This window comes from Myotis davidii, unplaced genomic scaffold (genome assembly GCF_000327345.1).
Source record: "Myotis davidii unplaced genomic scaffold, ASM32734v1 scaffold143, whole genome shotgun sequence".
In the NCBI taxonomy this organism is placed as follows: Eukaryota; Metazoa; Chordata; class Mammalia; order Chiroptera; family Vespertilionidae; genus Myotis; species Myotis davidii.
In genome coordinates, this window is record NW_006294876.1 from 6,685,007 (window position 1) to 6,699,679 (window position 14,673).

The 14,673-nt window shown below is 41.8% G+C and overlaps 1 protein-coding gene across 1 annotated transcript in view; it reads left to right on the forward strand.

Moving 5' to 3' along the window:
• SEMA5A (semaphorin 5A) overlaps positions 1-14,673 on the forward strand; it is a 296,373-nt gene that overhangs the window by 203,667 nt on the left and 78,033 nt on the right. Inside the window, exons 9-10 of the mRNA XM_015567657.1 lie at positions 327-462; positions 5,900-6,104. Coding sequence (XP_015423143.1) covers positions 327-462; positions 5,900-6,104 — 341 coding nt within the window. The remainder of the gene's footprint in view (positions 1-326; positions 463-5,899; positions 6,105-14,673) is intronic.

The window sequence follows — 14,673 nt, forward strand, 5'->3', positions numbered from 1 at the left end:
TATGCTATTTTGCTGCCTGTGGATTCCTGTAGTATTTTTATGGTTTCTCATCTTATGTTTAAGTCCTTTATCCATTTTGAGTTTATTTTTGTGTATGATGTGAGTTGGTGGTCTAGTTTCATCTTTTTGCATGTATCTGTCCAATTTTCCCAACACCATTTATTGAAGAGACTGTCTTGAATCCATTGTGTGCTCTTGCCTCCTTTGTCGAATATTAATTGGGCATAGTGGTTTGGGTCGATTTCTGGGTTCTCTATTCTATTCCATTGATCTATATGTCTGCGGGACTTTCTGACCTTCCTCTTCTTGCTCTTCCTCGGTTCCAGGAACAGCATCGCTGCATCGGCCGTGTGCGTCTTCAACCTGAGCGCCATCTCGCAGGCCTTTAACGGGCCTTTCAAGTACCAGGAGAACTCACGCTCCGCCTGGCTGCCGTATCCCAACCCCAACCCCAACTTCCAGGTAATTTCAGGGGGCATTGGGGTACTCAATCAGTCATCACCCTTAAAAGCGTGCCGAAACCTTGCAGAGACGGCTGGGAGAATTTAAACGCCTGGGGGAGCACAGGCATCTGTGAGCTCTCCTGGCCCCTCCTGGACAGTCCCACACTGGGCTTGGCTCATGTGAATGGACTGAGCCTTTTGTCAACTGAGCCTTTTGTCAATATGAGGAGCCTGGACCAAAAAGGGCCTTTTGTGGGCTGTGATGCTTCAGGCTGGACTGGAAAAGGGCATCATAATGCAGCAGTTGGGAGACCAAGCCCTAATTAGTGCTAATGATGGTGGACTCTGCCCTGAAGCTCTGATCCCTAATGAATGATGCTCCTATGAATGGGCTCCAGGGCACAGCGTGGAGATGCACAAACAAAATTGGAGCTCTCATTGCTGAATGTGGTGAGATTTCCTTTTTGGGTAAATGGGATGGCATGGGGCAGCTGCGGGGAAAGGAGAGCAGATGGAGGCCATTCATTCATAAATCTTAAAATTACAGGGCGTTCAACCAATAAGAGGCTCTGCATGCCATTCAGTGCAGTCTCCCAATGTGCAGAGATTGAGACCCAAAGAGATTCAGGTTTATTCTGGTTTGGTTGGCCAGCAGGTACATGAGTTTGCTGGGCCGCCGAAACAACATACCACACACTAGATGGCTTGACCAAAAGAAGGTGTTTTCTCACAGTTTGGAGGCTGGAAGTCTGTGATCGAGGTTCTGGCCAATTCTGTTTCTGGGCAGAGCTGTCTGCCTAGCCTGTAGATGGCCACCTTCTCACTGTGTCCTCCTGTGGCCTTTCCTCCGTGCACCTTGAGAGACACTGAACCTATGGGATCAGGGCCCACACTTATGACCTCATGAACCTTAATTACCTCCTTAGAGGCTCCATCTCCAATGACAGGCACTCCAAGGATAGGGCTTCAACGTAAGAATATGGGGGAGACATAGACATTTAGATCATAATAGTAGGCTTCCCTTGAGGGCTTCTCTTATGACAGAAATAGTAATAGGATCCTCCTCCTCCCTATGGGTGTGTGTTTAGTACCACCCAGTTCGAGAAGGCTCTCAGTGCCTCGCTGCATCATGTCACATGCTGGCAGAAACACTCTGACCCTTAACAACATCTCCAGGGTGACAATCCTGCCAAGGACACTGGGGTTAGTGACTGAGCTGGGGCCCCAGCTCAGGTCCTTCAATGCCAAGCCCAAACCTTTGCCCACTAAAGGACCATTAGTTATCCTAATTAATCAGTCCCATATCCAGGCCTCCGAATTCTGGTTGGTTGATCAACCTTTGCCTTTGAGAAAACTGGAGGTATGGAAATGTTCAATTGTTTTACACCTTACTTCAAATTCGGCAGAGATTGTTCAATTTTAATTGCTTTGAAAGTTTGGTGTTTTGTTTTTTTTTTTTACATTTTTAAAAAAGAATGGGATTGAGAATACAAAGAGTGGTTATACGTACTCTTCACCATTGTTTGCTTTACTTGGACAATTTACTTAGCATCTTTCATATCATACTTTCATCAATAAAATGAGGAAAGAGTTATACAACTATGCAGGCATACATATTTTAACAGTAAATGTTTATAATATCAATTAATGTGCATTGCTTACTGCATAATTTACGTGATGAAGATGATTCTTAGGGACCATTTATTGGGTGCCTTCTCAGTGTCACATGTTGCAAATGCTTTATAAACTTTGTCTTATTTTCTCCTCTCAGCAACTCTGTAAGGTGGGCATCTGTATTCACACTTTACACATTAGGTAATTGAGGGATCAGATTTACATATATTACCCCTGGCTTGCTAATGAGAAAGTTCAGTGCTGGACAGAAAAAGTCCTATTTGGGGTCAGATGAGCTAACAAGGGGAGCCAAACCTGCAGTAGTCACTTTTCCTGATGACATACATGGTTTATATAATTATTAACACTGACTCTTGGCTTCTTTGTTGAGTCTCTGTATGTAAATCACACCCATGTCCAGTTGAAATGTAACTGTTTAAGAAGGCCCTTTGTAAAATCCAGAAGGTGAAATAAACCATTCCCTTTAATAGAGACCATTGCAAAATCCTAAAGGTTAAAAATGTTAAAGGTTAAAAAGATGCTCACTATATTTAGAATATACTTTTAATTCCTGATGCTAGTATTGCAAAAGTCTTCCCAAAGAACAGACTTAATAAACTCTGGGAAGCCTTACCGCCTCCAGGCAGGGGGTAACTTTTAGCTCCTTTATTTGTAGCCCAAGAATATCTGCTCCCTGCCTGAGGCCACGGGCATGCAGTTTTATAAAGCCAGTGCCACACTGAAGGGCTTACATTTATGAGATGGGAGTAGGTCCAACCTGCAGTTTAATAAATGAAACTGTGGACACTTGGCTCTCACTTTAGGCAGGAAGCTCGCTCAGCTGAGTTTTTCTTCTTTCGATGGCATTTAAGATTTGTGGGAAAGTAAAGTTAACACATTAGGGTGGTTCTTAGTATAGCTCCTAGGACAGACATGTTCCAGGTGTTTTCTTTAGGCCCACCTTGTTTGAAACCACGCTAGCTTAGGCTTTCTTACTGACATTTTGAGACTTTCTACACTGACATACAGTGGAATAGGTTTTGAACTAAGTCCCCCTCCACTAGTCATGTATAAAGGGCTTTATGTTTGTAATAACCAACAGTGAGAAGTGGTTAGCTTTTTTATTTATGTTTTTATTCTTGTTTGCCTACCAACATTTGGAATTTTATGTGGTACTTACATACTAGAAGCAGCTATTAATTAGAGAAGCAGAGAGATGTTTCAAGTTCAGGAAGAAGTATGGGTTAGGAGAACAGTGCATAATCTTTCAAGATTTAATACAGAAATCTCAATTGAAAAGGATAAAGAAGCAACAACTATTTGTTTATCAATTGCACTAGAAACCACGTAGGTGGTACTGCAAAATCCTGCCCTGTGTGAGGCCGCTGTCCCCAGCCATCCAGACCCACTTCCTTACAGAAAACATCCAGACCCAGTGTACCCCGCTGTGGTGTACAGACTGGACTTTTCTGGGCAGTTTTCATTAGCCACTATCAGAAATGATGGAGCCGAAATGCACAGTACACCTGCCCTGGTGGCCAAGCAGATGAGGACTGAAAGTCCAGCCCTCTAAATCACAGGGTTGTTTCCTCTGGCAACCAGCCCACATCCTTAGATGCTATCCAAAAATCACCTCATTAACATGCCAAAAGATGCCTTTATCCCTCTCATCACTTAGGAAATTCCTAGGGTTTTAGGAGCTCTGTGCCAGAAACAGGAAGAAGACCAAGTGTATTATCCTTATTAGAAATCACAGTATCACAAGGCGATGACTTAAGTAAGATATGAGGTCTGGTAGTAACAACAAGGGGTGGTTAGGGATCCTGCTACACAGGGCTAGCCCAGACACCTCCAGGTCTCCCAGATCTCCTGATTCCTCATGAGCAGTGAGAGCTCCTCAAATTCATTGTCCAGATTTTTATGATGACAATCTTTAGAAAACACTGTACATACAAAACAAAACCTGTGTGCAAAACCTCACCCAACAGGCAGGTTAATTAAGTACTGCCATTGATTTAAGGAAGAGTGAACACCAAACATAAAGTCACTCTCAGGACCAGAACTCCCCTGGATAGACTTCTGGCCACATCAGGTAGAGCTGTCTTTCATTTTGCAACACATTAGTTAACAGGTAATGACCCTGTCCTTCAAGTGTTACTACTATATGTGATGTTTATGTGAAATCTCCTAGTACAGTCCCCCCTGGCTGAAAAGCAACTGCTAGCGTATTCACCCATTGATTCCTTCCTTCCTTTATTTATTCATTCATTTCCCTCTGGCCAATGCAGCTCAGTGGACCATAGAATTGCTGTTCTGCTACAAGACAAATGCATTGACCAGTTACTGTGCCAGGCATACCGTCTCGTGCCTTGGCATTTACAAGCACTTGCAATTAATTCACAAATGCTCTACACTGGTTATCTCAGTCGGTTTCACAGAACCTGTAAAGTGAGCACCGTGTTTTTCTAGCAACTTTATAGGCAGATGCAGAGGCTAGGAAGCAATGTATCACCTGAGACCACATGGCTCTGTGGTAGCCAAGCTGAGCCCTTCACCTGAGTGCATGTGGTCCTGTTGCCTGGCGTGTGAGGTGCCCCTGCAAGATGTGCCTTTAAATGAAGCATTGGACCAGACTCAAAATCTATTTCATTCCAAGATTCTCTGATTCTACAATCAGCTATTGTTTTATGGCATGTAGGACGTTTTTATCAAGAGCGACATAAATATGTTTTTTAAAAAGCAATTTCCATCGTACCTATTATTAAACCAGGTATTAGAAATGGCAGGTTATAAAGGGTAGTTTCAGATGGTATGGACAGGGAAGTTTATTTTTATCAAACCGACTTATATGAAGTTCTGGCAAGGATCAGCCTTTATTGAAACTAGGATTTAAAGTTTATGAAAGGAATGAGAAAGGTCGGTGGCAATTTTCTAATTCTGTGCTCTGTCCCAGGAAAGCTTTGCTTTCTTTTCTATTCCTCTTTTTCATCTCATCCTTGCCAAAGAACGTCCTACGTAATACCTGCCAGCCTCTGCAAAACCCAGCTCTGAATTTATTTCTCAGCAATTTCTAGGCCGATCCTCCCCCCGAACCCCCACCACACACACACAACTGCATATTCTAGATTCATCATTATATATTTTCTCCGCCTGAAAACATCTTTCCTTACTTCCTTCTTCTTTCCCTTCTTTCACACTTTTCTCTCTCCCCACCACCCTCCCTCCTTCCCTTTTTAAAGACAATCTTGTTATTCCCTCTCTTTCTGTAAATTTGCCATGTTATTTCTCATCTTGTTTCAAAAAGCTTGGAAAATGAGTGCAAAGCAATGAAGCCAGCACAGTGTTCCTGTTGCCCAGGAGAAAGATATTAAAATGGCCTAATTCTTTCTCCATGGAATCCGTATCTTGCTTATGGACCCACTGCTCCAATAAGAAAACTAATAAATCCGTGTGCTTTATTTGATTGCTGCATTTTCAATTTGGGTACCTGATTGTCAGACAGATAGAAGATTGTGCATTTAGTCAGACAGCTCCCACGTGACTCAGCTGGCAATGTGGATTCTTATGCATACGCTGTTCAAATTAAAGTTAGCAATGGCTTCCACTTCGTTTATTCTTTTTAACTTCTTTTCATCCATTGATGATAAAGTGGAGAGACTCTTCAAATATAAATTCAAATCTAAAATGAGAGTGACACTAGGGTGGGGACTTTGGGGACAGTGGAGAAGTGGGCATGTTTGCACAGTTCAGTTATTCAGTTTCGGAGTCAGTCTTCAGCTGGGTGGCCATGGTCACTGGGTTCCAGGTGGCTGGCTCCAGCAACGGCCTGTCGTCCCTTGCAGTGTGGCACGGTGGACCAGGGAATGTACGTGAGCCTGACAGAAAGGAACCTGCAGGATGCTCAGAAGTTCATCCTGATGCATGAGGTGGTGCAGCCCGTGACTGCAGTGCCGTCCTTCATGGAGGACAACAGCCGCTTTTCCCACATAGCCGTTGACCTGGTTCAGGGCAGGGATGCCCTCATCCACACCATCTACTTGGCCACAGGTAAGTGCTCTCTCTTTTCTCCCTCCCTCATCCTCTGTGCTTCCTTTGAGAAATTTTCATTTCTCTCTCTCTCTCTCTCTCTCTCTCTCTCCTATATTAGTCATCATTTTAATTGGAGAAACAGTGTCTTATTTCTTAACTATTGTTCTTTAAATTAAAAGAAGCCTTCTTGGGGCAAGTGTAATTGGGATAACTTAAGATGATGGAATTTTTTAGAGGACAGTACTGAGTGAAATATTATCCTAGAAACTTCCATCCTCATGGGGACAGCCAATAAGAAGACCACTATTAAGTAAAAGGTGAGAGAGATGATGACAAGTTTAGGCAGTGGGTGTGTATACAGTGATGTGGTAGTGAGAGCTAGGGAGGCTCCTATAGTAGCTGCTGGGGGGTGGCTTCTCCCAGGAGGTGACATTTAAACTGAGAGCTGACTGAGGAGGAGGAGCTGGCCTTGCAGGTGCCAGATGCAGGAGTGGTCAGCTGTGGGCAGGGATGTGGCCATCAGATCACCAGAGGAGGCTGCTGGTGCCTCTAAGGTCATTCTGAGGGAGGGAGGGCTGGGGAGGAAAGGAAAGGAGCATGGAGGAAGTTAGATGGAAACAGCTGCTCTGACTGAGGCTTCCAGAAGCTGTTCAGTGAAGGCTGGTAGAAGATTGATCTGGTAGCCTGAAGTTTTAAGACTTTGTTGTTTTAAGAGAAAATGTAGAGTTACCACTCCATGACAGTATCTGCCTTGTTCACTAAAGTGTATAAAGGAACCATATCTCTTTTCTGCCATTTTCATCCTTATCTGCCCTCCAGATGCTTGGCATATTCTAGATTGTAGAACTAATGAACTGGACATTTCCAAAAGTTTTCCTAGTTTTTCTTCACAAATGTTCGGATTGATGCCACAGAGAAGAGTTTGGAACTCCAGGAGGCTGTTAAGTTCTTCATCAATACCTGGAAGGGGGGTGGCAAACAGGAGATGGGCTGGTCCTGAGCAGGCCTGGGCAAGTCAGTGCAGAGCAGCCGGAGGCCTCTAACTGAGAATTCTGACCTTTTTCCCAACCAAGGCCATAAAAAGGTGAAGTTTGCTTCTGCTCTGAGCTTCCAGTGATTTCCAACAACACTCTCCTACTTTAATTGTGAAGGTCTTTTAATTCAATCTGCCATAGCAAAATGGCATAGACTGGGTGGCTTAAACAACAGAAATGTGTTTCTCAAGTTCTGAAGGCTAGACGTCCAAGATCTTACTGGTAAGATCCCTTTTCCTGGTTTATAGAAGGCCATCTTCTTTCTGTGCCCTCACATGGTGGAGACAGAGATCATCTCTTTCTAGTCTCTTATAAGGGCACTAATTCTATTCATGAGGGCTCCATCCTCCTGACCTAATTATCTCCTAAAAGCCCCACTTCCAAATAGCATTACTTTGAAGACGAGGAATTCAACATGAATTTGGGGAAGACATACTAATTTAGTCCATGGCAATGAGCAATTTGCTCTATCACTATTTAAACATGCTCAAAGGAATTAAATATATATGGTATGTTTGAACAGAATCTAAATCAAATCAAAATAGACTGACTTAGATAAATTATAGATCTGAGATGAAATTATAGTCAACACCTCTGGCTTTTCATTTTATTTTTTAAATATGTTTTTTATTGATTTTTTATAGAGAGGAAGGTAGAATGATAGAGAGTTAGAAACATCGATGAGAGAGAAACATCGATCAGCTGCCTCCTGCACACCCCCTGCTGGGGATGTGCCCGCAACCAAGGTACATGCCCTTGACCGGAATTGAACCTGGGACCCTTCATTCTGTAGGCCGATGCTCTATCCACTGAGCCAAACCAGTTAGGGCAACACCTCTGGCTTTTTAAACAGTACAGCCTTCAAGAAACTAACTTGCTTGCCCAGGTCTGTTTGGAATGATCATTGGTCAGGGTATTTGTTAAACTCAAGGGGAAGAGGAGTTTGCAGTGGGTGAAGGTCCCTTCCAGCAGGGGAACAACCATGGATTCTTGGGTCCTAAAGAGAGTCGTACTCCAAACCACATGTAGGGACTCAGGGCAGACACACAAAGACATCTTTTGGTGACCAGATACACAGAATGCTCTTGAGTTCGTTTAATCTAGCTTGGTAATTCTACCTTTAGGACCTCTATGAATTACGAATGTCATGTCTCAACCAAGGTCTGGATCTTCTCATTTATCCTTGATTACACTGATTACTACATTTAGAAGGAGATTTCTTCTTTAGCAAGTTTTAATTCATAATAAAATTTAGTTTTAAAAGATATAATTTTAATGAATCAGTATATAAATTTCTTTTTTATTTCCGAAGTATGGATATATAAATATGGACTATTTAAAAGAATATCTGAAAATTTCTGTCTGTTTTAACTAAACCTGTTAAGAGCTGCACAACTCCTCATAGTAGTAGGGATCACAAAGATTAGAGATTCTGATTTTTAAAATTCAAAAGGCTTATGTTTACACATCCTTCTACTGAAATCTTGCCCCAGTAAACTTAAGTCAATGCACGCCATGTGCAGCACATCCTGGAATAATGTCATTTGGTTTGACTTTGTTTCATTATAATGTTGAAGAGACAAAAATTAAAAAAAAAATCGTGCCCTAACCGGTTTGGCTCAGTGGATAGAGTGTCAGCCTGCGGACTTAAGGGTCCCAGGTTCGATTCCTGTCAAGGGCATGTACCTTGGTTGCAGGCATATCCCCAGTAGTGGGTGTGCAGGAGACAGCGATTGATGTTTCTCTTTCATCGATGTTTCCAACTCTCTATCTCCCTTCCTCTCTGTAAAAAATCAATAAAATATATTTTTTAAAAAATTGCTTCTCCCCAAGTGTGCATCGGTTTTCTCCAGATGCAGTGGTTCCACATCCCAAAGATGTAGGCATGAGACGAACTGGCTTTTCTCAGTTGTCCCAGTCTGACTGAGTGTGGATGTACATGAGCGGCCCTGTGATGGGAGGATGTGCTGTACAGGGTGGGTCTCTCCTGCACCCTGAGCTACCAGAAGAAGCTTCAGCCACATATGCCCCTGCACTGCAATCAGAAGATTAGAAAAGACTTATCTTACTTGTTTTATTAATCTTTTTGAAATGTATATATAGCTCACATTTATTTCAATGTTTGGGTCTCTATTTAGAAGTTTAGTGATGTTTTCGTGACCAGAAATATGCTATAGGAATTTAACTCTTATTTATGTCAGTTACCCTATTGTTTCTTTATGTCATTTCACTTAAAGTCCCAGTTTCCAAGACCCTATCCTGGACTTTGAGGATGAATGTATAATCATTTTCTTTGATAAAGCTGATCTTGAGCTCACATGGCTGGGGGTCCTTAAAGCCCAATTGCACATGCTGGACCTTATCCAGGAATTGACAAATACTCAGCTGATAAACCATGAGTTTGGCATTTATAGCAGTGGATGTTGAGCTAGAGTACTCCTTAACTTGATAATAAAATCAGTTTATTATCTAAGTTTATTTTCTTCCATCTTGATTTCACATGAATAAATACAAATGGGAGAAAACCTATCCATGGCCATCTGAAATTTGAGTTATTGTACTTGTCAGTATTATCTAAATGTCATCATGAAATAGACCTCTGCCAGTAGTGCTGTTCCTGGTGCTTCCCGCAGCTCCAATGGGTCTCCCTGCTGGCTTCCACCCTGCCAAGTCACACAGCCTTTCCCAGGCACCTTCTGGGCCTGTTATCTTGCTACTTCCATCTCTCTCATGTGGGACATCCAGCCAGGGCTAAGCACATTATCTGGGCCATTGTCCATGCTGATATTTTATGTTATTTCCTTGAAGTTCTTCTCAGATCCAGAGGCAAAATGGCAAATGCTAACTCCTTTAGAATATTTATGACTGGAGTTCTCTAAGTGACTGAGTCTTATATCCAAATAGCTGCTTGTCTTCTCTCACAAAGACAAAATCTCTGTGGTGTTGGCTATGCATGTGTCTGGGAGTCTCCTTGCTTGCTTTGCAAAGCACCGCTCTGTGATGTTCCTTTGCTGGCTCTTCTGCCTGCCTCTCCCGTGGTCCTGTTGCTCTGGCTCTACCCATTGCTAAGCTTGTGCTAATTCATGTTGCCTCCCTAGAAATACCACTAGGCTTAAGGGCTATTCCTAGGATGAAATATATTCTATTTTCCCTTTGCCTCGATTCCAGTGTGTCTATAATTAAACATGTATCTTTTTTTGTACAATCTTGATGCCTCCCCAATATTCTGTCTCACTCTTGTTCAGGCACCGCACACATCCTATAGATCTGCACCCTCTGTCCTCTGGGCTAACTAATTACTTTATTTTTCCATAATTATGTATCCCCTTAATCCAAACCCTTATCATTTCTAGAGTGCTCTTTTAAACCAGTGTTTGTTCAACTTGAGAATGAGGATGGAGGGCATGTAGAAATACCGGCTCCGAGCCCAGCCCCAAGGAGATTCTGGTTCAGTGTAGAGAGTTGCTGGTTCTAAGAGGCTCCCAGGTGAACCTCACACTGGGCATTTCTTGACCATATCCAAGTAGTGCTGTCCTAGATGAAATAATGCTATTCTTTACCTAGAATCTCTCGGATGCACCTTGCTGCTCTCTCTGGTTAGATGCTGACATCATTGGGAGGCTGATACCAAATCTGTATTTGGATGTGAGCCTAATAAACATGTTTACTCTTTATTTCAGTAGTTGCAAGTATGAATTGCTAACGAGTTGGCAAAAGAGCTGTGACATGATTTAAAAGCAAATGCTTTAAGATGCAACAAGCTAATACGGAATGATTAAAATATATCAGGTTAGATAAATGGTCTTATATTATCTGTAATAGAAATTGGTGGTCTGGGCAGGGACAGGCAAAGGTTCCAGGAATGATTTCCCTGACATAAAGGAAGAAGCGAGTCTGCAAATTAAAGCACACCACGTTTGAACAATATTGATTCAGAATAAATGAGCACTAGATGTACCCAGGTTAAGTTTTTAAATTCCAAGGGTATAGGGAATTATTCAGAAAGCAAGGAGTTACTTCTGGAGAAAAAATACCACCAAATGGAAAGAAGTTAGATGGTCCTTGAATACTATCCAGCTGCATAAATCTGTGAAACATAGTCTAAAATATAATGAGAAAAATAATGTGAATTATGAGTGTTATACTCAACAAGGAAAAAAGAGAACAGGCAGATATTCCTCACAATGAAAACCTCAGGCAGTAGAATTCCCGGGATCTCTTTTATAAGCACAAAACAAGATTTATCGCTGGCTAGATTCAGCCAAAGGGAGAAGCTTTGAGAAAGAAGGAGCGGGGGGGAAGTGGAGTACTCATTACCAGATTTCATGTAAAGCCATATATGTATGTGAATTGGAGGAAAAGGACATGTGACTAAAGAGTTTTATTATAGACTAATCTTTCTCTACAAAAAATAAAGGCATATGGAAAATTTAGGAAAAAGCAGTTGTGATTCCAACTTTAAAAACAGAAACATTTTATTTCTAGCCAAAGAAGAAAATCAGGACCAAAATCTCAGGGAAAAAGTCATGGAAAAAGGATGGGTGGGGAGCTGATAATTCATTTTCATTTCAGATAAAGAAACATTAAAGTGTCTATAGAGCATGATGGTAGGTAGGGGCTGGGAGAGTTGGTGGAGCACAGTAGGTTCAGACATATGGAGAAGATCTCTGAATTGAACATGGCTTAAGCACCTCCTCAGACTCTGTTGGCCTTATGTTATCCTGGGCCCTCAGCCATTTGCTCTGTCTCAGCTGCCACCATGGCTGATAGATTCCTCAGCAGGACTGCAAGGTTCTTCCAACTGATGCTAACTAGCTGGTGGCCAGTCCCCTCATGCCACTTCTGGGCTTGGGTAAGAAAGCATCCCACTGGCGTGGATCTTGCTTCTCAAGCAGATGCTAAAGGGCCTGTGACATACAACCAGAAATACAGGGGGATGCATTCCCTGTGAGGTGAGCTTCAACCAATGAGAGGCAGAGTATGGAAAGAAACTGACTAATAAGTTTTCTTTCCCTTTTCCTCCCGATGGGCTGTTCAAGGCAGCTTTCACGTAACCAAGCAAATGTCCATTTGTGCCTCAGCATAAAGGAGTGGCCCCATGGTAATACCTCACATGGCATTACTTTTCATCTTTCCTCACTCATAAAACCCTGGGATTGTACCCTGAAATATGCATTAGCTCGTAATCCTTGCCCCCCTCAACCCTGCTTTCTAGGGATGAGGGATGAGGGGGGGAAAATTGACTCAAGCCTGTAGAGTGCAATGGCTACAGAGCATGGCCACATAGATGATATATACTCTATAGTCCATGTGGAGAAACACAGATTTTAATCAAGTAAAATAATAAAACCGAAAAATCTGTAATCATGCAAGTAACATAAAACAGCAAATGTGTTTAAAGGTCACCATCCATTATTCCTGGAGAATGAATTGGAGGGTAGCACAAGGGTAGAAACAGGAAAAATTTGGGTCAAACTTCTTTTTACAGCATCAGTGTGATTTTGCTGCAAGATTCACCAATTACAAAAATAAATAGACATTGTAGTGACATGTCATTGCATTGTAATTATGGTCTAGTCACTGTGTGGTCAAGGCTATTTCAGTCATAAATGAAGTCCAGGAGGAGATATGTGTGGCCGGCATGGCTGGCACACAGGCAGTGGTGCAGAATAAGGCATGCATGCTCAAGTGGGTGATACTGCCTCCAGGAGGCAAATATTAGTTCTTGAGGGACAGACCATCTTATTTTTGTGTATGGATAACAGATATACAGACACATCACAGACAAATATATAATCTCTAGTATTAAAATTCCATGAGTAGTAGGATAGTTCCAGGAAAAAAAAAAAAGTCAAGTGTCTCTTTGCCATAGTGATAATGAAAAACACTTTGAGAAAAGCTGTTCTTGGGCATTTTCATGCAGAGAAGCTGTCAGGTACAGTAAGTGTTGTGGAGGTATGTAGGGTGAGGGGATGGGTAAGATCAACAATGACACCTGATCGTTTTTTGTTTGGGCAGGTGAGTAATACTGAGGAGGGAGAGAGTGAAGTTCTGTGTCCAATTCCCAGAAGAGGATTTGGCTGTGAACACAACAGACAGACACGCTGCCCTCAAGAAGCATATATTTAAAGAAAGATAAAACAAAGAACAGAAAATGTTACATTAAATGTTAGCTTGGGAAAAATAAAGCAGGAAGGGGGAATGGGTTAGGTCAGGGTTTCCGTGTTAAGAAGTAATTTCTGAGATCTGTTGTGTTTACATTTTCAAGAGGTGTAAGGTAAAGACTTGAATTCATGTTCAAGGACTTTAATTTTTTGGAATGACCCACCTTGCACATTTTCAGTAGAGATTAGACCTTATGAACTTGCCTTTTATAAAGTTTACAACTATTGATGGGAATCTCACTGAGAAGGAAGTCTGATGGAGCAAGAAAAGGGGTCCCCAAATAGGTGAGGTTTTGAGGGTCACAAGGGGTCAGAGAAGAGAAAGAAGATGCCTCATCAATGTAGATGGGAGCCCAAACTCATGCCTGTTGTTTTCCACTTAGTTTTGTGACTCTATCCTACCCTCCCATTCTTCTCTTCCAACTGTATTTTTAATACACAACACAACTTTCTTACTAGTTTCTACTAATCATTATTGAAGTCCAGATATTCATACTTCCAAAATGATCAGGTAGAAAAAACAAATAGACCATCTCCTATGTAGTCTAGAACTATCTTCTGTCATAGTAACAGATGGCAACTGGCTCCACAAAAAGTGAAATCCCACTCCTGACTCTATCTCTGTGTGCAGTTTCTTCCAGTAGCTAATTCTCTTCAGGCCCTTCAGCTCCCTTTCTAAAGAGAGGGAGAGTCTGCTGAGTGAGGACAGACTTCAGCATTCCCTTGGACTAAGTACATAAGACTTGAGAAACACTGTGGAGGTCCTTTTGGGCACCAAAACTACAGTAAGACATTTCCTGTTGCCATTACTAGCAATTATCTCCTTCAGTATTTGTAATCAATTTGCAACTGCCTAAGTGTTCCAAGCAAGCATTACATTGTGAAAATACTATACTGGAAAGATTGTTTATGGAACTCCAAATTCTGTTCTTCTCCGTGGAAATTGGGAATCCAAACCCAATTTGGACGTATTTTGTATGTGCCATTTATATAAGGTGTTCCCATATGCTGCTAGGAAACATTATGCAGTTTAATGCTTGTTTGATAACATTTAATGAATGTTGAGTTTAATGATAGTATAATTTTCAGTGAATAATGGCAATGTAGGAAGATCTGGTGTTATGGATTAAATTGTGTCCCCTTTCCCCAAAAGATAGGTTGAAGGCCTGATATGCCAGTATCTCAGAAAGTGATGTTACTTACAAATATGGTCTTTGCAGATGTAACTGGTTAAGATTAACTTATACTGGAGTAGGCTGGGTCCTTAATCCAATATGACTAGTGTGTGTTTGTTTTTTTAAAATATATTTTTATTGATTTCAGAGAAAGGGGGAGAGAGAGAGAGAGAGAGAGAGAGAGAGAGAGAGAGAGAGAGAAACAAAGAAGAAG